General features: G+C 32.4%; 1 protein-coding gene across 1 annotated transcript in view; it reads right to left on the minus strand.

Moving 5' to 3' along the window:
- The window catches only part of Smp_163160 (putative transient receptor potential channel), a gene marked incomplete at both ends in the record, with an annotated part of 80177 nt that overhangs the window by 28300 nt on the left and 25717 nt on the right, over window positions 1–26160 (minus strand). The window contains 3 exons of the mRNA XM_018790157.1: window positions 12529–12582; window positions 14324–14488; window positions 25518–25694. Of these exons, the coding sequence (XP_018655528.1) occupies window positions 12529–12582; window positions 14324–14488; window positions 25518–25694 (396 nt within the window). The remainder of the gene's footprint in view (window positions 1–12528; window positions 12583–14323; window positions 14489–25517; window positions 25695–26160) is intronic.

Consider the following 26160-nt stretch of genomic DNA (forward strand, 5'->3'; position numbering starts at 1 on the left):
ATGACGCCAGAATGAATGAAACTAATTAAATATTTCTTTTTAGATACAGTATATATTGTGATATATCACAGTTGAATTTAATAATTTTCTTTAATAGAATATTATTGTTGGTTACCTTATAAAGTTTACCATATATAACCTGGAGATTTGGTTTCTATATTATGTCAGTTCCAATGTTTTTTATTTTTTCTAAATTTTTGTAACAAAAGAAATTTTAGTAGGTAGAGTAAAAAATGGTGTACAGAATAAAATTAATTGATGTACGTATATCCGACAATCAAGTATTCTGTAATTAGTAAATCGTTATTCTATCAAGATCTAGTTAGAATGTTTTCATTACTTACTTACTTACGCCTGTTACTCCCAATGGAGCATAGGCCGCCGACCAGCATTCTCCAACCCACTCTGTCCTGAGCCTCCTTTTCTAGTTCTATCCAGTTTTTGTTCATTCTTTTCATGTCTGTCTCTATTTCTCGGCGTAATGTGTTCTTTGGTCTTCCTCTTCTCCTTTGACCTTCAGGATTCCATGTGAGGATTTGCTTGTGACGCAGTTGGGTGATCTTCTCAAAGTGTGTCCTATCCACTTCCAGTGCTTCTTCCTGATTTCTTCATCCGCTGGAATCTGGTTTGTTCTCTCCCATATTATCTGCATAATTTTATCATTTGATTGTATTTTAAAGATCTATTGACTTTTAATAGGTTTTTCATAGTTATGTTAGTTTTCATTTTCAAAGTGTATCATTAATTCACTAATGATATTGTCATGCTATATTGTGAATGCGAACGTCGAGACAGTCCTAATATACGGAGCTGAAACGTGGAGAACCACTACCTCCATCGTCAAGAAGACACAAGTATTTATAAACAGTTGTTTACACAAAATACTCAACATTTACTGACCGGATACTATCAGCAACAGATTTTATGGGGGAGGAAAAACCAGCTTCCAGCTGAACAAGAGATTAGGAAAAGACGTTGAAGGTGGATAGGACATACATTAAGGAAATCACCAAACTACATCACGAGGCAGGCCCTAACTTGGAATGGTGAAGAGAAGCGGAAAAGAGGAAGGCAAAAGAACACATCACTCAGGGAAATAGAAGCAGATATGAAAAGGATGAATGTTAACTGGAAACGATTGCCCAGGACAGGGTTAGATGGAGAATGCTGGTGAGTGGCTTATGCTCCTCCACGTGGGGTAAGAGGCGTAAGTAAGTAAGCAAGTATATTGTGAATTTATTCTCTGAGGATGGGAAAGATACTAAACGAAATATTTTTATCTGTTTAAGGTTGGTCAAAAATCCTGATCCCCATTTCTTTTGGAATAAATAAAAAGAGAAGGCGAATAAACGTTGAAGGCTTTCCTCTACATAATTCTGAGTGGTAAGATTTTGATGATTTTATATCCATTTAGTAAAGTAATGTATAGCTAATCCCATTAAATCTTTGTCTATTTACACTAGAAACTACTCGAGAAATCGATAGTCTACCTCCTTATTTTTTCCACTAATCTGTATCTCTTCATAGGAGTTGCTTAAGTTATAACTAAATACATAAATGACTAGTATCGTAAGCCTACTCTTTACTTAAACTGACAGAATGTAACAAAAGGCAAAATGGTTTATAATATGAGATACAAAGAATGTTAGAAGTGATTCATCTTGGTTTTATTTTCAGTTGCTCAGGAACTAACATATCGCTTAAAGACACGTTTTATTTACTATAAACATCTATAATTACTACAGTGATCAAATGTTCAGTTTGATATAAGCTAATGAGAAAACTCTAAACTTAGAAGGACCTGCATAGAGTAAATTATTTTAAATATCATAACTGACGACTTGAATTAATTAGGATCTACTTTTCATTTAATAACTTACTGTTGTTTTTTTTTATTATAAAAACACACTTGGTTTTCAAATGATTATTAGGATTTCACAAAGTTGAATAAACTAAAAGACAACCTATCAGTTAAACAGAAATAAGGGTATTGTTTAAGTTAACTCTACCTTGGTAACAACATATCTAACTGAGTAATATTACGTATATCATCACTTTTTTTGTTTAGTTGTCGACTTTTCATAAATCTTATCAATTCTTAATACTTGACGTAATTTACTATAACTGAGTAACTAGTTTCCTACACTTTTGTTGTATTTTTTTAATCAATAAAGCAATTATAATCATCACGTTTATAACCGATAGAGTCCAAATTTTCTATTTACAATAACCTACACTTACAATACATGTCGATCTTATTAATCTTACTGAGTTTGTAAATTGATATCACTGTGGATAACATTACTTAATTACACTTTGTTTCACCTTTTTAAACTAGACATTCTGTATTTCACTTAATGTAGAATTTTTGAATTCTTCCAAAACAACTTACGTACTTGTTATTGTGATAATTTTTCACATTCATTTTAAGTTCAGGTTTCACCAAAGCAAGGTTTTCAAGTGAGTATTCATTTGTATTTTATAATGGTCAAAAAACACTTTATTTCCACTGGTTATTGGTTCTCTCCATAAGCATTTTCGCCTTACTGATTTCAGAACAAGATTTACTTACTGAATTGCCTGAGACTAACAAGGGTACAATACGTTATCGTATCTAGTCTATCCGAATTGACATTAGGATCTCCTCATCGTATAAATAGGTCGTATTGTTGTGAGCAAAACACTAGTTGGGACAATCGAATGTATTCAGACACGAATTACAGACTATCTCACTAAATTCTGATAACCATACAACAAACAGGTAATTTGCAAATTAACAACCAATTGTCTAAATCTTCACTGTTCCTTTTGTAAATATCAATCCATCTTCTCTAATTCGATTGTTCATGCATTTTCGTACCAATTGCGCTTCATTTCAGTTCTTTTCTTATCGGTATCCTGTCAAAATACATTCTATGTCTGAGCATCGCCATATACTACTTATATGAATATAAGTAGACCACACTACACTATGATGCACTTAGAAATAAATTCATTTTTAATACACGTCATGTTACCATGACTTAGTGTACCACAGGATTTATGCTATTGCTTGAATTCTAATCATACATTTTTAAAAAAAAACTTTGTTTTAACAGTTCAGATTGTCCGATTGATAAATCTTCCAATGTGTTTTTTATTCACATCAATTCCCTTAACAAACATATTTATGGTTAATTTGAAGCAAATTGACCATTGAACATATTCTCTCAGTGATTACTTTGTAATAAAGAATAAAAAACATTGACAGAAGTTTATCGCCACTGGCGCTTAACTTCAAATATCATTGTTTATATATATATATACAAATGTAGGCTAAAATATACATTTGTTTCTAATAAACATTGTCTGGAATAAACAAGTAGTTTTTGTCAAATGTTGGTCCATTTATCCATATTTTAATGCAATTGACTGAAAATAAATGAAATGACACACAAGGAGTAATTTTTTTGAATTATTTGACATTTAGCTGCCATATATATTTATATATTGTGGGGAGTCCTATACTAGAACGAAACGGTCATCCAGTGCTTCCAGGTTCTCACTGGTGGTCTAACATTGATCAGATCATGATTTTAATCAAAACTCAACAATCTTCACAATCTCAAACTGAAAATTATCATGTGCTCACTAGTGACTAGCTTCTGGGTGTAACTCCCAGAGTTGTAGCGAGGAGCCGTGACCAATGGAGTTCGACCGTGTCGGGTGTGGGACAGTTGCCTACCTGAGATAATAGAAGATGGTCGAGTAACCGGACCGGTTAAAGTTAAACATCATCACCATTGAATGTCGGCTCAGTGATCTAGAGATTAGGCGTTAGCGCGCAAGACCGTAGATCCTTGGTTTGAATCCCGCGTAGGGGTTGTGGGTGAACACTGTTAAGGTGACCTGTACTAGAACGAATCAACCGTTCAGGGTTTCCAGATTTTTACTGGTGGTCTAACATTGGTCGGTTCATGATATCAATGAAATTCAATGACCTCCATATCCCCAAACAAATGGAACTAAACGTATCTATTATTTATTTTAGATGAAATCCCTAAACAGTCATTTCATATTTTTCTTATAGGAATGTTTCCTCCAGTATCGTGTTGACTAGCACTAAATCTGTACGCTAGGCAGAAGAAAACAAGAGCACATCTTCAAAAACTTTCTTTAAACACATCTAGTTTCTAATTAACAAGCTTAGCATTTAAAGCACACAGAGGAATAAAGCTACTGAAATGACATTGTTTTTATTCAAATAGTTTTATCTCATTATCATTAATGAAAATTTCATAAAGAGACTTGTAGCTATAGTCAAAGGTAACTCCTATCCAAATATAATTTATTATGAAGATGTTTACAATACAACATGAAATGTTCAATGTAAAATGTACAATTTTAACTGATGCATCCTTTAGTTCTAATACGATGATTTAGTTCAATTATTTCATTGAAAAGGTGATTAGAAGTTTTGTGTCAAAACAAAGTCGGCATTACTACCGGATAATAATTAAATCGGAAGTAATGAGTCACATAGAAACTTCTAAGTGAATTCAAATAGAATCCTAGTTTGTTTTTCTCAAAATTAATTTATTCCAATTAGATTGAAGTTTATTTAGTATAGTGGAACATTTACATTGTAATCAGTATGTTGTATTTTAAAGTGAATATAATAGCTTACAAAGACTATTTAAACATTGAACCAACGAGTTTTTGATGGAGTTTTGTTCTCTGAGTTGGATGGTTCTCTGAAGAATTTTTAGAAGCTTGGCACTCAGGTCAATCAACAATTACATTGAAATCGATTCAATTTATCAACCAATCAGAAAAATTATGGACAAATATAAGACCAACAATCAAATCAATGGGAAATACAACCAAAATAAAGAAGTAAACAATGACAAGTTTAAAGTCAACAATAACTATTCAAGATTGAGGTCTATAGGCCATGCTATGAGCCATATGTGAAGAAATTCGAACACTTCACTTCCACCTGAAGTTTGTGCTGATGATGTCATTCAGAAGAACGATCAAAGCTCCACGATCAAATCATCCAACTCAGAGAACAAAACTCTATCCAAATCATCTATCTGAACTACAAATCTTTTCCATCATCTCTAAATTAATCAGTACTGAGCATTTTGTCCTTTTAAATAAATGTATACAAATTGTTAAGACTGTATGATTTATATATTTAACAAAATTAATTGATTAGGAATTTTCTTCAATTAATAAGAGCATCAGCAGTTGAAAATTAACCTCAGACATTATACTTAGCTTAGTATTGAACTAAATTATCATCATTTAAATAGAATATCATTGAATAAAATACTTTTCTCAACAACTATTTATAAATAACATTCAAAGTGAATATCTACTAAATATTTCATATTAAATTAACTTGGTATCGTTTCGTTTGAATCTTCTCATTGATGTTTAGGACTGCAATTGATAAGGACTCAGTAGCTAAATGGATAATGTGATGGTGTTTAGAGTGGACGGTACTGGGTTCGAATCCCAGAGTGAACATCAACTATGTGATGCAGATACATCTAGCTGACAAGTCCCATGTAGAACGAAATGTACATCCTGGATGCTACTACTAGTCACTATACATTTTTTGCTTATATTTCATATTGTTTTGTTAAATGTACATTCTACATGAATTATGTTTTATTGTTTTAGTATTGAAATAATAATGTTAATGATATGAATGATGATTACGTAGAAAATTTCACCTATGAAATGATAAATAAAACTTACATTTGAAAGCATGAATCAATTGAGGCTAGACCACCAGGAAAAACCTGGAAGCACTGAAAGGACGTTTCATCCTATTGTGGGACTCCTCAGCAGTGCTTCAACTGACTCACGCTTTCAACTATGAAAATACTAAATCTCCATAAAAAACCCCTTCTGATAAAAATAAAACTTAATCATCAAAAAAAATGAAGGTTTCTTAATGACTGACAATAATAATTTCAGTAGTTATTAGTAGTATAATACCATTTTTATTTCAGTATTATAATTTCAATTAATCAGATAATATTTATATCATAATTTAAGTTAAGAATGACATTTGCGTGTTCTAAAATGATTTTTTTCTCTCCATTTCTATGGATTATTAAAAAAGAGAGAAAAAACAGATTGTTTTTCATTCAGGATAATGAAAACTGGTCATCGTGTATAATTTATGCTGTTTTTTCTTTTTTTTTCTTTCAAAAAGAAAGTCCTTATGATGGACACAGTTTCAATTCATCATTTTTGACATTAGAATTGAAGTAAACGATTTTTAAGTGAGATTTACCTCACTTTTCTAGGATAAATCTCTTTTTTTTTTGAATATAGTCAATTTCATGATAAATATACAACGTTATGGTAACAAATCTCATTAGATTCTATAGTCTTGTATTATGTTGTTTGGTGATAAAATTTTAAGATATCGTTTAGTTTCCTGCAATTTATGTAGTACATTATATTCCGTAGAACAAATTTTTCTCAGTTAGTTAGAAAATTACAAATAATTCACTTAGTATTACATGTTTGAATCTTCCCTTTTGATGTTTAGGACTGCAACTGGTCAGTCTCTTATTGGTATATGTGCATAATGTGCGTATTGTCTCGATATAGCCTTAATTCACAAGCATTGTAAGTAAAGATGGATAATGGCTAGCAGTGGAATCCAGGACGCGCAGGTACATCTATCTGACGAGTCCCAAATAGGACGAAACGCGCGTCAAACTGGATTCCACTGCTCGACACTATCCATCTTTGCTTACAATTACAAATAATTTTTATATACTATGTTAGGAAATAAAAAGATATTTCGTCAGCTCTAAGAAATTTGAAATAAGTCTAAATATAAAAAACATATATACTTGAATGAAATTATAACACTTGAAATCAAAGATTTTGGTATCCAGGTTGCTAAAAATTAATTGAAGTTAATTGACTCCTAATGATGCAAGAATAAATCCATATTCATAAAATTTGGTATTAATGTATATGATTATATATATTTAATGTCACGGACTTCAATATAATAAGATGTTGGTTTTTAAATAGTACTACACTTGCTGTTTTCTATTGAAAACGTCAAAACAAATTGCGAAACTGAAAAACCTTACAGTGAAATTCAAACAAACAGGTATTGACACTTTATACGTAAGCAGTAACATTATTATTTTAAGCTATAGGAACTAGTCGAACTGTTGAATTTAGATCAGAATAGAAACATAAATGTATCAATCCAAAATATACAATAAATTCATTTATTTCATCCAGTTGGTTCCCATCACATTAATTGCAGAATACTATGAATTATTATCATTACCACTATTACTTAAGTGTAGAATATCTATGCTCAGTCTTCATCAGTATAAGATATGATCACTGTGTCAATATGGATGGAGAATGCTGTTGAGCGGCCTATGCTCCTCGACGAGGGGTAACAGGCGTAAGTAAGTAACTAAGTACTGTGTCAATATATTGAAAAAAAGACGAAAAATGTCATTCAAACATGAATTAGTATGGCTAAATAAATATTAATTATCAGAAGGAGTTTTGTGGAGATTTAGTATTTTTCATAGTAGAAAGCATGAGTCAATTGAAGCTAGACCACCATGGAAAACCTGGAAACACTGGACGGTGTTTTATAGGACAACACTGTTATTCAGTCAATTATTCTTATAATTCCCTTTATCTGGATTTTATACAAAGGGATAATATAAGTGTAGTTTAATATGTCTAACTTATCAGTTCTGATGATGTTTTATCAATGCTGACTACTCTTAGTCATTTAAAAGAAACATTACTTGATAAAAGTTTTGTAGGTTTTATGTAAATAAATTTACTAGGAATAATAATATCATTTTCAAACCTCATTTTTGTAATTATATTGACGATAATCTAGTTCTCATAGTAACGACGCTTAACTATCCTTAAACTATTTTTTTCTACTAATATCACTTTTACATGTTTGTTATTATGTTGAAAAAGAAAAAAAAACAAAACAAAAACTGTGCATATTTGCAAATGTACAGTTTATTTTTATAAAATTTCTCAAAAGAAACATTTTCAATGAACCATACTTCTTGTTTTTTATATGCTTCAATGAATACTTTTCATTTATGCATTGATTATTTAATCTTTAAGTTGATTTAATGTGACAAAACTTAAGAGTACAACCATATATATTAAGAGTACAACCATATGTATATATATATATGTATATTACTCATTTTAGAATCAAATGACCCAATAAGAGTAGAGGATAAACATCCATCATCCTCTATTACCAAACAAATAATCGAAACAGGCCATAAGATTGATTTTAACTCGGCTTTTGTAGTGTTGTATAAAAGTGTAAAAGGGAGTATACTAAGGTTTATTGAAGCCTTAGCCATACGAAAATTTAAACCCCCTTTGTGTATTCAAAAACAGTTTGTTCTCAACTTAAACTTACCCTGGTAATATTAGCTTATTATCCAGAGCGATTAGGTTTCAAATTGTTTTCATACTATTATTATTTTCATAGTTGAAAGCGTGAGTTAATTGAAGCTAGAAAATCAGGAAAAACCTGGAAACACTGAAAGGTCGTTTCGTCCTATTGTGGGACTCCTCAGCAGTGTGCATCCACGAACTCGCCTCACTAGTGACTGACTTCGAGAGGTAAATCCATGAGTTCTAATGAAAAACAGTGACCAGTGGAGTTCAAACCAGTTCTGTTGTGAGATAGAAACTCACTGATGACAATCGGTGAACGGTTTCTCAATTTCGTGGATTGGTTGAAGTTAGACACTCACACCATCGGATGCCGGCTCAGTGGTCTATCGGTTAACAGCTCTGGCGCCAGACTGGTAGGTCCTGGGTTCGAATCTCGTGAGGTGGGATCGTGGATGCGCACTGCTGAAGAGTTCCACAATGGGACGAAACGGCTTTCCAGTGCTTCCAGGTTTTCCTTGGGTGGATTAGCTTCAATTGACTCATGATTTCAACTATGAAAATATAAATCTCCACAAAAACCCCTACTGATACTATTATTATTATCCTTATCTTTTCTTACCCCTCATTTCTAGTCTAGTTGACCATTTTATTTCTTTATATATAAATGTTCCTAACAAGTATATGTGTGATCAGATTGTTCGAAATGTATTGCGCTAATATATCATCACATAGTTCTGATAATCTTCGTCTTCTTATTACACTATTGAAATAGAAAATTGTATCTAATCTTAAAATTGAATTATTAAATAAATAACTTTTATTTTGTTCTATAAGATAACACTAATGTCTTTTAGGACGAACATATTGTTTTCTTTTCCAACGAAAAAACAAAACAAAGGTAAGTAAATTGTAAGCAAAAAATGGATAGTGGCTAGCAGTGTAATCCAGGACGCGCGTTTCGTCCTATTCGGTAAGGTAAATAAATATATAAGTAAATAATATATTATATATTAACAACTAACAAAGAAGGTGAACGTTAAAAGTACTTAGTGTCTCCTATTTTTGTAATATAATAAACATATGCAGTTATACCCTAAAGGAGAAATCAACATCAGTTTATTTATTCACAGTAAACAAATAAACGAATAATTAATATGAAGTTTATGGGAAGTAGTTTACCATATATAAATCATAAACAGAAATGATAATTCACTTTAAATTGACCAATAATTTGTAAAGTAAACATGTTACCTTAGTAAAACAAATATTATCTTTAGTTAGTAAATTTGACAAAAGAATAGATAGTTGTTTCTTTATTTAACATTGAACTTTACTTCGACCGTACCAGGTGAAATTAAAAAAAAATTCGATAGAAAAAATCAATTCATAAATAAGTAAAAAAATCTTTCAGGTTAAAAAAAAGGGTTACTGAGTAGAAGGGAGGCAAAATCCGACTCACACATCCTCGTCATGACTCCTGGATCATGGGACTGTTTCCATGAGCTAACGTGAGCGGTAATCAGGGTGGTGGAGGTCGGCCTAATCAATCACTCTACCAATACCCGAGAACGATTACGAATGCTACAAAGAGTCATTACATAATTACTGAGGGTTCAAAAGAGTGGTAGAAAAATGAGTCTGCCCAAACAAAAATAAAAAGACCGAAAAATGGGTTGTGACTGTTATGTAATGGTTCTGCGTAAGCAGTGCAGAAACAGCTATCCCGCCCCGGTAGTTGTGCCGTGCTTCGATGTAGCACTCTTCCCCAGAAGGGCCTACTAGGCTTCACCATTCTATATGGCTGGAAGGGGCACTGAGTATAAAACAGCGAAAATTCTTGTTTTTTGGGGGGTAAAATCTGTAAACGTATTACATGATCAAAAGACTAATATTTGAACGAAGAATATTCTTTTCGATAAACTCTCTTCAGGTTCTACAATTAAATATCCAAATTAATAATCCGAAAAAATGGTCAGGTTAAAGGCAAAGTACATCGTTTAAAGCATGTAAATTTAGGATTGTCGAACCGAATAGAATAAAATTGTTAATGTTGATATGATTCATATAAAATGTTAACTTGAATCTGTATATATGTTAAGTGAAAATTTAAGATCTGTGATCAGAATAAATATGGGTCAGATAGGGTGAGAGATATAATGGTGCAATTACAATTCGATCAAGTGTTTAATAGAAGACTAAATTGTGTGAGACATAATAAGGAGGGATGAATGTAAGGTGAATGAATCATGTATAGGAGAGATTAATAATAATGATAATAATAATACAAAGATTTGTGAATTCGGATAAGAGAGACAATCGCATTTGACTACGGAAGGTCGTAAGTATAAAAGTCAAATTAGGTCATCCAATAGCTGAGATTACTATTGATCAATTAGCCATGTGGTTGGCGCGGGGAGGAGGAGGGGTTGGAGACATTTCTTCATATCGTTTAGTCATATCAACATTAACAATTTTATTCTATTCTATGAGATGCAAGTACATCCATCTGACGAGTCCCAAATAGGACGAAACGCGCGTCGTGGATTCAACTGCTAGCCACTATCCATCTTTACTTACAATGCTTGTGAATTAAGGCTATATCGAGACAATACGCACAATATGCACATATACCAATAAGAGACTGACCAGTTGCAGTCTTAACACATCGATGGGAATATTCAAACAAACAATACTAAATGAGTTTATTCTATTTGGTTTCACAATCCTAAATTTACATGCTTTAGACGATGTACTTTGCCTTTAACATGGCCATTTTTTCGGATTATTAATTAATTGTAGAACCTGAAGAGAATTGATCGAAAAGAATATTCTTCGTTCAAATATTACATAATCATTGGTAGAATGCTTTTAATATATAAATTTACTATTTACAGTTGAGTAATAAAAATAAATAACCCTCTATTTATAGTAGAACTCAAACAACTATTTCATACTTAACATTCATGGAATTAAATAACTGAACCATAATAGCCAACTAATCATTTAGTTACATTATGAATTTGCATTTAGTGTACTCTCATCATTGAATCAAACTAGTCTCAAGAATAATTGGACAGGAAATGTGCAATCTGATAATTTTGTCACAAAAATAGAGTATGCCAGTTAGTTTTTTACATCAATAATTAAGTGTCAACTACATGTTTAATAAAGAGTTCTATAGTTTGACAATAGAATCGATCATCAACTGACTTAAGTTAGAGAACGATTAAATGTTTTATTCTAGTTAAAATATCTTTATTAGGGAATCCATATGACTATTCATAGAGTCGAATCTATGATTTACATTACCTGTACTTTTAAACCACTGATGTAGAATCAGAAAATTTTAAATTCAATCAATTAAGAGTATTTATATATAGTTGAAATCATGAGTCAATTGAAGTTAGACCACCAAGGAAAACCTGGAAGCACTGGACGGACGTTTTGTCTTATTGTGGGAATCCTCAGTAGTGAGCATCCACGATCCCGTCTTGCGAGATTCGAGTTTGTTAAAGTCTTTGATGAAGCTAATCGATCAGTGATTGTTACATTTTTGTCATGTTCAATGATATAAAACTTGAGGTTTTATTCAAATTTTAAGAGATCTCATATCCAGTTAGTTTTAAGCATATGAATACTACTAAATCATTTGTTACTTAAGTTCCCTTTTATCAACTTAAGTTTGGCTGGAAGTTGTTTTAAATATACAATAGTATAGTATAGTGAGGATATAAATAAATTTAAGACTAGATAAAATATTTCAAATATGCATCTTATTTTTAAAGAATATCATTCGTCCTTTTTAAAATATTTTATGATTTCCTTTTGTTCAATGGTCCTGTAGTTAACGCAAAGTAACGTCAGAATCCATCTTCAAAATACGTTTCATTTAAAATTCTACATTTGGATTCTTGGTTAAAACTTATTCATTAGCATATAGATGCTAATGAATAAGGAATACAGATTTATTAATTAGGTTATGCAATGAATGATACCTGTCTCACATTACATAAGTGTGATTAACAAAATTTCTGTATTTTTATGACTTGTGATTTATTCAGTTATGTAATATTTACTAAAGTTTGACAATTTACTTACTTCGTATTTTGTAACACTTCGGTCACGATATATTAGACTTTGTGGAAGTGGCATCTGCAAAACAAAAAATAGAATGCCATCAGGCATAGAATTGTTTGTGTAATAATGATTACTGTATTATTATGTAAGCGGTTTGGTACTAAATAACATGTTGCAGTATAAAACAATAAAATTGTAAACGTTTAGATAACATTTCGAGTGTTACTTTCGTTAATCTATATAAAATAGTCATTATAGGGTTGTGAAGATTGTTGATTTTAGATTGAAACCATGTATTGATCAATGTTAGATCACCGCTGAAAACTTGGAAGTAGTGAACAGTTGTTTCGTTGTGGAGGCGTACTGCTGAGGAGTCCTATACTAGGACGAAACGGTCGTCTAGTGCTTCCAGGTTTCCCATGGTGGTTTAGCTTCCATTGACTCATGAATTCAACCATAAAATTACTAAAATCTTCACAAAACTCCCTCTAATATTATGACTATCATATTTTGAAAGTAGATGTTTGACATTTATTTGATTTATTGCAACCGAATAGAGAATAAGTTTATATATTTTCAAACCTGAATAGAGTGATAAGCATTGGTGTATCATCAAAAAACAAGTTTCACTATCTCTTTATTGGTATATTCAATCAGTTAACCAAAAAAAGTATACGAGAACAAACCTAGACAGTTCATTGATATTCAAATGTTGACCGAGAATATGAGTAAAACAGCCTTCTTGGATTTTTCGCCAATGATTTCTATCATGAACAAGTATTAGGAGCAGAATTGTTTAGAAACTAGAGAGCAGTCGAAAGATAATTGGATTCATTTTCATACCAAACATCATATTCCATCTTGCCATATTGTCGGGGGAATTACATATGATTATGCAAATGTTTTGTATTTCACTTAAATAACCTGTCTGGTTTGTGAATTTAACATAAAGTTTATTTTGAAGAATACAGTAAATTTACTGGTGAATATTGTAGAATTTGAGATTTATTCAATTATTCTAACGTGTTTTGTCAATATTTAATGGTTGAGTTCATGAATCAATAGAAGCTAAACCACCATAAGAAAACTGGAAGCACTAGACGACCGTTTCGTCCTAGTGTGGGACTTCACGATCTCGCTCGTGGGATTCGAACCCAGGACCTTTGGTCTCGCGCTCGAGCTCTTAACCTCTAGCTTTAACTGACTTATGAACTCTAGTATTAAATTATTACAATCTCCACAAACACCCCTTCTGATAATTATCAATATTTACTTATTATCCATTAGTATTCACTCAGTGATCAGTGTACAAACATTCTTAGGTAATACATCATACACTCAGTGTCGAGCCACCTAGACTAGTGGCCACATTGCAACTTGATCGATATCTTTGATCAGCACCAAGAAGGACTTGACACACATGACATTGATCACCACCCAGTGATCAATCAATTGTGACTTTTTTGAATAATTTAGCTGATAATAACGACAGTATTAATTTTGTATGATTTAAAAGTTAGGGTCTAATAAACATCAGTTTAGTTAAATAACTCTTGAATATAGAACGTCATGAATCATCCTGAGTATATAGTACTGTAAAATATGTCTCAATTTAATCTATCCTGGATTAATCACTTTAATCGAACTGATGTTTTCTTAACCTGCTGTCGATGTCAATTTTCACTTCGAATGTCATTGAGTTGATACAAGAAAGCAAGTATAGTACTATTTTCTATGTTCAGTAATTACTGAATACCGATTTAACAAATCAAAATAAACTGTCGTTAAAAAATTACAAAACATCATTTCAACTAACCTTAAAATGTGGAAAAAATAAATAGATAATATACAAAAATGGTAGTAATGACAAGAAAATAATCACAAATTGTAATCTTTGTAAACCTTCAAAATCTCGAATGCAAAACATTAAACTGTAAAATAAATTTTCCATTTGATGTTGACAATTTGGATGAGCGACAAACTGTAATTAAAAAAAAAACAGAAAGTAAATAATGAAATAAAAAGGTCGACATTGTCTTTGAAATTATTCAGTTGAAGAGAAAAAGTTGGGATTTTGTAAGCTGGATCAATAAATAATGACACTTACCAATAATAATAAAGGAAAAATGGGACTTGTTTTGCTTTGATTTTGAATTCGAATTGTTCACAGCATTTAGAACGTTGGATATTGTTTTGTTGTCAAGGTGTACTAAAGTATTGAGACCAAATAACTTACTAGTGAAATTACATATAATACACTGATGTACCTATTGATAAAGTGAGTTTTATTTCGACCTATCACATTGACATTTGTGTGTAGATAAATGAAGTTTCTTTTGAACATTTCATCAAATCATTTTTTGATATTCATTTCATTGAATTTTATGTGTCTATATCTTTCCACGGATAAAAATCATGGAGCTTATGAAGTTGCAAGTGAGGTCAAACACTAGCCAACTAAATTGAATTTGGAATAAAGTCTCCAACACATTGGAAATCAGTCAAATATCTTTTGGAAAAAAGAGAAAGTTGGAACTCTATTTACTCTTAATCTAGGTTTCATCTGTAATTTCCACCTATATCTTTATGGGTCATCGAGTTCGGAACCTTAATTTGCTTGGTCAATGGTAATTTCCTTCGTATAAGTTAAAATTATTTTTTCTGGTTAGCGTTTTTTTAGCGAGTTAGTTTTTCTACGCGATGGGGTCGCTAACATCATGCTTAACCCTCCTCCTTTACCCGGGCTTGGGACCGGCAGTAACTCTAGAAGAGCTACAGGCGGAGTGAGAATCTTCGATACGAACGTCAAGACAGTCCTAATGTACGGAGCTGAAACGTGGAGAACTAATACATCCACCTTCAAGAAGGTACAAGTATTTATAAACAGTTGTTTATGCAAAATACTCAACATTTACTGACCGGATACTATCAGCAACAGCCTACTGAGGGAGAGACAACCCCAGCTTTCCAGCTGAGAGGGAAATAGTGAAAAGACGTTGGAAGTGGATCGGACATACATCAAGGAAATCACCAATGTGCATACAAGGAAAGCCCTAACTTGGAATCTGGAAGGGAAGCGGAAAAGAGGAAGGCCAAAGAACACATCACGCCGGGAAATAGAAGCAGATATGAAAAGAATGAATAACAACTGGAACGAACTGGAAAGGATTGCTCAGGACAGAGTTGGATGGAGAATGCTGGTGAGCGGCCTATGCTCCTCCACGAGGTGTAACAGGCGTAAGTAAGTTAAAATTATATGTCAGCTCAAGTGAGTTAGCTGTTCTCATTATGTAGCTTGTTTGAATCCATTAAAAGTCTCTTTATTGATAATGTAAGTTTAAAATAAATTGAATTTTATCTTCCATCTCTCTTGTTTCCTTATCACATATTCTATCCATATGTTTTACATTAACTGAACTGCCTAAAATCTTTCACAAATCCTGATCAATGAAACGAATTACAAGTTTTATTTTATACTATAATTTACTCCGGAAGTTGAACTAAATAAGTGAAACTTGACAATACTTCTCAATCACTAATCACATTTTTGTGTATTACTACAGTTTTATGGATTAACTAATCGTATGAAACAGTTTTGTCATTTTTCGTCCAGTAGCTAAGCTTATGACAGTAGTTTCAATTGTCAAATGAGCTTTAATTCATTCCATTTTGATTTAATGAATGACAAGTTAATGATCAAAATATGAGTAAAACGTTGTGGTGATTAAATACAAATAATTTGAATAGTTTAATTCATGAATTGATCTAAGCTAGACCATCATTAAAAACCTGAAAGCATGTGATGGCCGTTTTGTCCTATTATGATGGTCAAGCTTACATCGGCTCATGAATTCAACTATTAAAATTATTACAATCTCCACAAATCCACATTTTGATAACTAATAATTTTGACACTTCATCTCTAGCACTATGATTTAATAGAAATTATTCTGATCATTGGTTGACTAACAGCCTTCTAATTTGTAAGTAGTTTGTAGGGGGCAGTAAAACCATTACTCACAAGATATATCATTAAGTTTAAATAGGTAAGTTCATAATAAATAAGGATATTCATGGGTCTATTTAAACATTTTGGTTGATCTAATTTTCAACTATCAAAACAATCCTGTTACAGATTTGCTTGAATTGAATAATTATAAAAGCTAACTGTATTAACTCAAGCTTTATTTTAAAAAAGCCTACAAATACTGTAGAACTGAAACGGAAAACTTTCTAGTTGCTATAAGCAAAGATGGATAGTGGCTAGCAGTGGAATCCAGGACGCGCCTCTCGTCCTATTTAGGACTCGTCAGCTGGATGTACCTGCATGTCAGAGTTGGTGTTCAGTCTGGGACTCGAACCCAGTATCCTTCGCTTCAAACGCCATCTTTGCTTATAATGCTTGTGAATTAAGGGAATATCGAGGCAATACGCACACTATGCACATATGCCAATAAGAGACTGACTAGTTGCAGTCCTAAACATCAATGGGTAGATTGAAACAAACAATACTAAGTGAATTTCTAGTTGTTAGCTTATTTTTTCATTTGTGTATCTGATAAATGTTGGATTAAAGAAAATAGTTATAGCAGATGAACTGGTAGAATAATTTTTACAATTAAAGGTGAATGACAGATAATGGTTAACAAGAAACATTTCAGAGGTAAATTTTTTTCAATAATTGCAAGTAATAACAAAAATTATAGGACTGAATGAACAAGATATTTTTCTGTATTTCTAATGATGGTACTAATTCAGCCTAGATAATATACAGATTAGTCTTAACTAAAGGCTATCTTTTAAAAATAGTCATATGCTTATTATTAAATACATTGCCATTTCAAGTTTTATTTTGTTACTTCTTTTGATTTTAATAAATAACAGGTTACTTTGTTAGTGATAACTTTCTAATAGATGAAAAGAAGGGGTTTTGTGGAGATTTAGTATTTTCATAGTTGAAAGCGTGAGTCAATTGAAGCTAGACCACCATTGAAAACCTGGAATCACTGGACGGTCGTTTCATCCTGGGTTCGAATCTTGCGAGTGCGGGATCGTGGATACGCACTGTTGAGGAGTCCCATAATAGGACGAAATGGCCGTCCAGTGCTTCCAGGTTTTCATTGGTGGTCTAGCTTCAATTGACTCAAGCTTTCACTTATGGAAAGGATGAAAAGAAATTTTCTGACATTGAAATGGTTATTTTTATAATAAATGAGTATTGTTATATCGTGTGAGTGTGTGCGTGCCTTGTTTGATATATGAACGTTTTAAGACCGCCAGAGAGCAGTAATTTATCGATCGGATCAATAACACACAAAAGCCGTGTGAGCAGTCTTGAGCACTTATCAGTCCTGCTTTCTGCATAGCCCAGCTAGTTAAGTCCAGAACACCAATAACAGTCTCTGCAGTATGAATCATTATTCTCAAACATACTGAGTTTATATACCAATCAAACTGACCACATCGTACCATAAAATACAAAATAACATTTTTACAAGATTTGGCCAAAAGTGGTTGTGAATGTGGGGAACAGTAATTAATGGACTAGGGATAATTAAAGAATGGTAAATCGTATAATAATAGTCTATGGGTCAAAATAAAGCTTATAATAAGAGGGACAGGAATATGAATGGCTTAGTTACATAACAATTTACAATAGGAAATATACATATCATATTGGTCCATAAATAGTCCTCAAAGTTACCATTCATAATTCTCCACGGGATACAACAAGTATTTTTACAATTTTCAGTTGCTGATAAGTTTTTACTTAAAAGTAAAGTTAAAAATAGGTATTATAAGCATTCTGAAGTAAGAATTTACTCATCAATATTTCGAATTATAACAACAATCGATTATTATATAGTTAAAAGGATTATTTCAAGTTTTAAGGGTCCTAGCGGTGATTTATTCGATTGCAGCATAGGATGATACATCCTCACATGATTAAAAAAAGCAGTGTATATATTATATATATACGACATTACGATAAACTGTCATAAATCTATTTCTATTCAAGAAAGTCTTCATATGCTATTTTAGGAACACAACATTTTATAGACAAAAATTGTTGACACGGGTTTAAACCCAACATAGAATATTGATTCACTCAAGATTTTAACTATACTGCGTCGATTGAAATATGAAACCTAGCTCAAGGAGTTTCTATTAATCACCAATAAATATCTAGCGTTAGGAGATAGTACTTTCCATCACAAGTCACTTAATCTAGTAGAGACACCGGAATTTAATCGATGATGACTAGACAAACAATATAGTGGTTACATTTCGGTGATCAACAAGTATATATACTTAACTTTTAAGACTTAATTTCATGAAGAAATCTAATATTTATTTATCAAGTTGAAGAAGAATAAAGAACATATTTCTTCCTGATACAGAGTTCAGTTTTGGTCCACGAATATGTTTAGACTCATCCATTTTAAAGATTTAAAAATAAAAAAACCTGCTACATTTGAATGGTTTATATGAAGAATCTTGTATACAATAACTTTGATAAATTTTACTCGGTTCATAAAAGCGGCAAAACTTATACATGCTAACAAAGTTTAGTAAACAAAAAGTTATCTTGGAGAGATACCTTTGGGATGAATTTCTAATTTTCATAGTTGAAATCATGAGTCAATTGAAGCTAGGCCACCATGGAAAACCCGGGAGCACTGGACGACCGTTTCGTCCTATTGTGGGACTCCTCAGCAATGCTCATCCACGATCCCACCTCGCAAGATTCGAACCCAGGACCTATCAGTCTCACACCAGAGCACTTAACAGATAGACCACTGAGCTAGCTGGCGTCCGATGGTGTTCATGTCTAACTTCAACCAATCCACGAAATTGAGCAACCGTTCACCAATTGTCATCAGTGAGTTGATATCTCACAACAGACAGGATCGTGGATGCACACTGCTGAGGAGTCCTACAATAGGACGAAACGGCCATCCAGTGCTTCCAGGTTTTCCTTGGTGTTCTGACTTCAATTGACTCATGAAATCAACCATGAAGATACTGAAATCTCCACAGAACTCCTTCTGAACTTTTAATTGTCATTTTTTTGTTAGGAATTATAAATTCGATATATCACGCTGTGATGTACCATTCTTAACCCATCAATGTTTTATATAATGAGGTACGTATATAAATTCGACAACAGATCTTAATTTTTCTGAAAAACTTCAACTTGTTTAACTCAACAGTAATATACATTCTCAAATATTTGTTACAAGTAATAAACTGATTCGGTTGAACAGTAATGGGTGTACCTTTTTCTAAATAACTGATGGTAGTAAGAGTTTTCATTCTTCTTAATCTTTACTAGATTTATTGTATTTTTCGTTTTTCTTGATCAACTTTAAACGATTACTTTAATCTATACAATTAATCTAGCAGTAATATTACCTTAGATAATTAGTTTATTCATACAAAGATGTGGATAGAATCTGACTATATATATTTATCATAAATTGTTTGATTATGGCTATAGTTTCCTTTAGCTTTATGAATAAAATGATGTAACATATTTTAAACAAAAGTAATAAGAAAGTAAGAAAAAAGTTTGGTTGTATTATGTTACATTGTTTGTATATAAAAACAAAAACAACCGAAATTTCTTACAATAATGTACAACATAACCGTTCACTGCCAAGTTCTCTTTAATACCAACTATTAGCTTAAATATTGTGATAATGTTACGATAAATAGGAAATTGTTCAAATGTTCAGTATTAAGTATCTTCTGTCTTTCAAGATGATAGGCACCCATAACAATGACAAATATACTTCATTTTGTATCGTTTATTTGAATCTTCCCATCGATGTTTAGGACTGCAACTGATCAGTCTCTCATTGGCATATGTGTATCCTTTACGAATCGCACAAGCTAGTGACTATCGAGACTCAGTAGCTAAGCGGATAGTGCGATGGTGTCTGATGCTGAACGGTACTGGGTTCGAATCCCGGAGTGAACATCAACTGTGAGAAGCGGGTATATCCGGCTGACGAATCCCACTCAGGATGAAATGCGCGTCCTGGATTCTACTGCTAGCCACCATCCATCTTTGCTTATAAAGCTACAAATATAGTGTAGTGTCGGTTGTTATGTTAAGCCCACAGACCAGTTTATTCATTCTTTTCGAGCCACATTTTGACCTTGTTAATTATTTGCTTATCAACCTTGATTGTTTTTATATGATCGTATGTGTGTGTATTTTTTATCCAATCATCACATGTTCGTAGCTTATTTTTGCTCTGACTATAAATATTGATTGACACTTGAATAAATCGAGTTGGCTCACTCGCCTTCTCCATTGCGTGTCATTTTGTTTCGCTTAGCCTTCCAACCAACGATTGTACAAAATATACATATTCTAAAATTCATTCACATATTTAACTTATTTAATCCCGTTATTCATCAACGCGATTATATACGAGAATTGCTTACATGTATATTTCAATCAATAATAATCAGAAACGATCTAACTGTAGTCAGATAGTGGGTCACTAAAATAGTTTTAAAAAGTAACATGAAGTTCGTTTGCATGGTATATTTTCATGATTATCATATTATTTCTTAACATTGTTTATAAATCGCTGAAGTTATTTACAGAATGATATAAGAAATATAGAGGTGAGTTTCTATTAAGTTATACAATTTTCGACATTAATATTTTTGACAGAAGCATCTGTAAGTATCAGTTCAATAAACTACCTTTATTTTTTATCATTAATAAAATGCCCTGGTACAGCCGAGAGTGGGGAGAGTTCGCTCTCTCTCTCGAAATGCTCTCATATGGCCACGCGTATATAGCATCTGTCAGGGAAGTCCTACTCACTGCCTTCTCGTGGCGTGGGTGTTGTTTATGAACTTGAGAGGACGAAGAGCGAATGTCTGGCGCTTTAACCGGGTTGGTGGGCACGGAGGGTCCACCTAGGGGAGTTGGAAAACCTCGATTCCAAACCAATGGTGCACATGGGCTCCAGTATCCTGACGGAACAAATGGCGTATGAATCAATCGTTGGTCACCGGCTACCATGGGACTGCATCTCCTCACGATGCTCCACTGCCTTGTGGATCAGACCTTTAGATCAAAGGCTCCAGGTGTGGTCCCCTAAGAGAACCACCTGCTTCAGTTTGGGCACCTGGTCAGTATCACAGCCCTCACACAAATCAAATGAGATTTGTGTGATGCATATGTATCTGGTGCCCCTTTGTACCAATATTTATGTGTTCAAATAAATAGTATATTTGAAGTAGTATTTTTAGTGGATATAGAATTATGAAAAAAGACGTTTAATCCATGATTCGATTCATTTAAAGAAGTTCCATGTTATATTTTCAAGAAATTTTTTTATCCATGTGTCAGCTTTTAAAATGTTGGAGTAATCAAGACAATGAATAATTTAGTCTCTATCCAATATTCGTTTACCCCAGGCAAATTGTTACTGTTAATTATTGAACATACTTGATGACATAACTAATTTGTTACAGAATGAGTAGTTTTAAAATGATGAATGATTAATTAGTTACACAGAGTTTTTATATGAATGATGTAAAATTTTTGTCCATTAGTGAAATTGAAAAAAAAACATTTCTTAGTGATTAAGGCGAAATATAACTTTAATTTGGATTTGATTAGCTTTTATATGTCTATTATAACTAGGAAGTCATTAGCCTAAAAGCGAAAATAAGATAACGATATTTACTTGCTCGAATGCAACCTCTATTGTAATTATATGAAATAAATAAAATAGATGAATTCTGATCTCGTCACTGAACTGATTAAACAATAAAAAACTATGCATTAGTTGTTTGAAGTAGATCACGTCTACCATCGATCTGCCGAGGGTTATTTCCCAGATTGGTAGAACCCAATTGTAAAAGTTGATGTTTTATGATAGATAATACTTCTAGACTTTGAGCACAAATCCAGAAATCTGATCAACATCATGGAACTTATAGTGTTTTTGGTGGATGATCAAATGTTATCAGTTTTATGTTCAAGATTTCTGCAAAACATAAAATGAGATATCTATAGAACATAAAACAGTTAGGACAATCAGACTGTTAGCATCAATGAAAAGCATACATTAAGGAAAGCTTATTCCATTAGCGTTCAGTAAGTTTGGGGAAGGAATATATTTTCAGCAGGTGTTCTATCAGTTTGATATAGTCACTAGTTGTTCATTACTTTCAGATCATACTGCAATGATGTCATGTGTAAGATAATCTTGCCATCATTCACAGTGAACACGTACTAAATCATCAAGATGAACAATTTTCCTTATGAACTATTCTATCAGAAAGCCAAATTAGTTAAGAGAAAAACACCGACATGGTAGCGAAAGCTCAATTTTTTTATTTGTTTCTGATGATACTGATGTATAAACAAATTTCTCTAGGGTTGTTGTAACTAAACCTCATCCACTATCTTGAATTTAATAAATCCTTATAATGTTAATGATTTACCCAACCTGATTGATTCATTCTTTGAAATATATTTCACAGAATACTGTTAAATAAATGTTAGTTAATTCAAACGTTAAGTCCGCTTATGAAGAATGAAACTTTGTTTTAATTGAGAGTAATTCTAAAACAGTCTACATAAATCGTTGAATTACTTAATAAACCAAAAGCAAAGTCAGATGCTTAAAGTTATCTAGCTTCAAGATGGTACCAAGCAGTTTTAACAAAAAGGCCATGATCAACGGAATTTTGGGATTGGATAGTGGTTGATTGGCAACAATGGATTATTGTTGTGATGATTAGCTAACTGGTTAAAGTTAAAAATGTGGACCACTAAGATTTGATTCCGCTTTTTAAAGATCTGATGGTACTAAGTTCATTCCTATGCGGATTGTTGGGTTTACACCATTTAATGACAACAGATATTAGTGAAACAACTGACTAGCCCCTTTTATTTCTGGTAGTTGCCCAGCCGACTACAGAAACTTTTTTCCAAATCAAACTGAATAGTTCAAAACAAAAAGCCGTTTATCTTTGCAGAAAATTCTCTAAGTAAAACCTTGAGAAGTATATGCTAATTTTTCATATCAATTTTTTTAATCGTTGTAACATTAAATAATTTAATATTATCGTGCCAAAACTAGCGTGTGTAATTTTGTCAGATGGAAAATAATGTAGTACAAAAAATGTACTCCGCTGTCAAATGAGAACTATCATAGGTATGTCCAAAATAGAGTCGAAGCTTCTAAAAAAAACAATCTCTTATTTATCAAAGTAGATGACTATAGACTCAGAATAAAGGGAGCATGTTAAGTGTTTCTTTCTGTAATAAGAAAATTCCATAAAACATAATCGTTAGAACAACAAGTATAAGCAAGAAGTATTGCTTTCAATTTGATCTTCAACAAGCAGTAGTATCTATATGCATAAATAAAAAAAATATTAAACTAGTGGACGCAATTTGTAAAACAATGATTATACTGAACTACTTCATATAATTAATCATAATAATTAAAAAGTATAAATTAGAAGTGTAGCGACAAGCGTACTATTAGTGATAAGAATAATGATTACTTAACTAGATGTTTCAAAGTTAGAAGTCAAAACTTTAAAGAATAAGCATTAATATAAGAACCATTAAGATGTACTCAAACTACGTAATAATGAGTATACAGATAATCGGCATAAATATATAAATTATGAAGAGGAGATATAAACAGAGGTGAAAAAATACAAATCAAGGGATGAAAAATTAATAAAATTGTTTATTAGATCTTGTCAAGCCATAGGGAGGATAGACGTATCCCTAATTACATCACAACATACAGACTAGAGTTGTAGGTTGGAATATTTTTAACTTCGAGTAGACGTAGGAGACGAGATCGAACTCTTTTTGAAACTGATAACATGTGGTGCCACTCGGAATAATTTAATTTTTTCTACCACATGATCAAGTGCGATAAAATGAAGATAAGTATTATCATCTTTTGGACGTTTTCAAACCATGTACAGAGATGTTTACTTATTTGTCAGTTAAATTGATAGATGATACAAGAGACAAAAATTTCTTCGTAGGAGCGGCTGAATCGGTGGGTACGCATTGGACGACCGGAAAGCGACAAACTATGATTAGCTACGTGCAAAACATACTACAGAAAAGGATTAGGGCCAAAGGAGGATGAGAAGTTGGATGTATCGTTTTGGCACACGGAGTCCTGGTTTGAGTCAGTGAATCGCCAACGCCTCAGCAGTGCATACGTTTTTGACTCGACCTCCCTTTTGATCCACTGCCTTTGATTCGGTAAATTCTTTTGAAGGAAGACTTCTTTAGAGTGACGTATCCAGAATTGATTAAATGCTCCTGTGTTAGGCTGGTGACTGTATTGCATTCTCGTTTTGAAAGCCACGTTGGGTAATGCTCTGAGATGCATTTGGAAAGTGATTGCTTTGTGTAGCCGATGTAACCTGCCTCACAGGAGCAAGTAAATTTATAGATGTACATAGGTATTTGGGATTTCGAATCAATTTATTATGTAATCTTTTCTATCTTTCTATAGATAGAAAGAGTCTTGATTGATTAAAAAGAACTTTGAAATACTTTTTAAATATATAAATCATATTAATGTAACACTGTTTACTAGTACGTATTATGGCTGATGAATAAGTTTAAAACAAACTTAATTTACCATCCAAGTGTAGGCCAAGAAAAAATAATATATAGTTTAATTGTTTTAAATGTTAATGTCATAAAAAGAATGACAGAAATTTTACAGGCCTTTTCTAATTTAAACATCACTTATAATATCCATTTCAATATATCTACTAAAAGTTTCGTACATTCATAAGTTTTAGTAATTTCAAGGTCGGTTGGCCACGGTCAAGTTTGTTTGACGTTCTAGTGATACGTACTATAGGACTGATTCCTAGAAGTACGCCCTAGTAGCGCAGAAGGTTAGCACGTTAGTCTAATAATATGAAGGTCGTGAGTAATTTCAAGATAGTCAAAATTATTCATTAAACATTAAACTCACTTTTTTTTCATGTGACTGAATTGCATTCTTGATAGTGTTCAAAGGATTTCCGCGATCATGTGGTTTTGAATTTATTGTACCGCCTAATAAACAATGTAGTTCATCTGATGTACGACAGAGATCTACACAACTTATTGCAAAATCCATGCATTTAACTGCTAATTCTGAATATTCCTCCTGAAATTAGAAAATTTCGTACAAATTATTATTAAATTTGTGTTACACTATGTAGAAACAATAATTCTACCATAGATTGTTGGATCATACCCTTGAAAAAGAGGAACTACAATAAGACATTGAGATGTAGTAATATGAAATTAATGCAAAGCACTTAATAGTATTATTTGTAGTTTTCATATCTACACTGACCTACTTTCACATTTGTTGACTCCAATTAATTGCTCTATCCACTACTTATATTTAATTAGTTTTTGGTTTGCTGATGTTTCTTTTTATTTCTTCTTCGATTCAGATTCACTTACGGGCAGATGAGACCACAAATGCCAAATAGACGAATGATCCTCTCTATGTCTTCCTAGTAACGTACATGTAGTGATCGAGAACACAAGTGCGGACAATCGAACGTATTTGAACACGAAATTACAGAACGTCTTAGTAAACTCCGAGAACCATACAGTAAATA

Source organism: Schistosoma mansoni, chromosome W (assembly GCF_000237925.1).
Source record: "Schistosoma mansoni strain Puerto Rico chromosome W, complete genome".
Classification (NCBI taxonomy): Eukaryota; Metazoa; Platyhelminthes; class Trematoda; order Strigeidida; family Schistosomatidae; genus Schistosoma; species Schistosoma mansoni.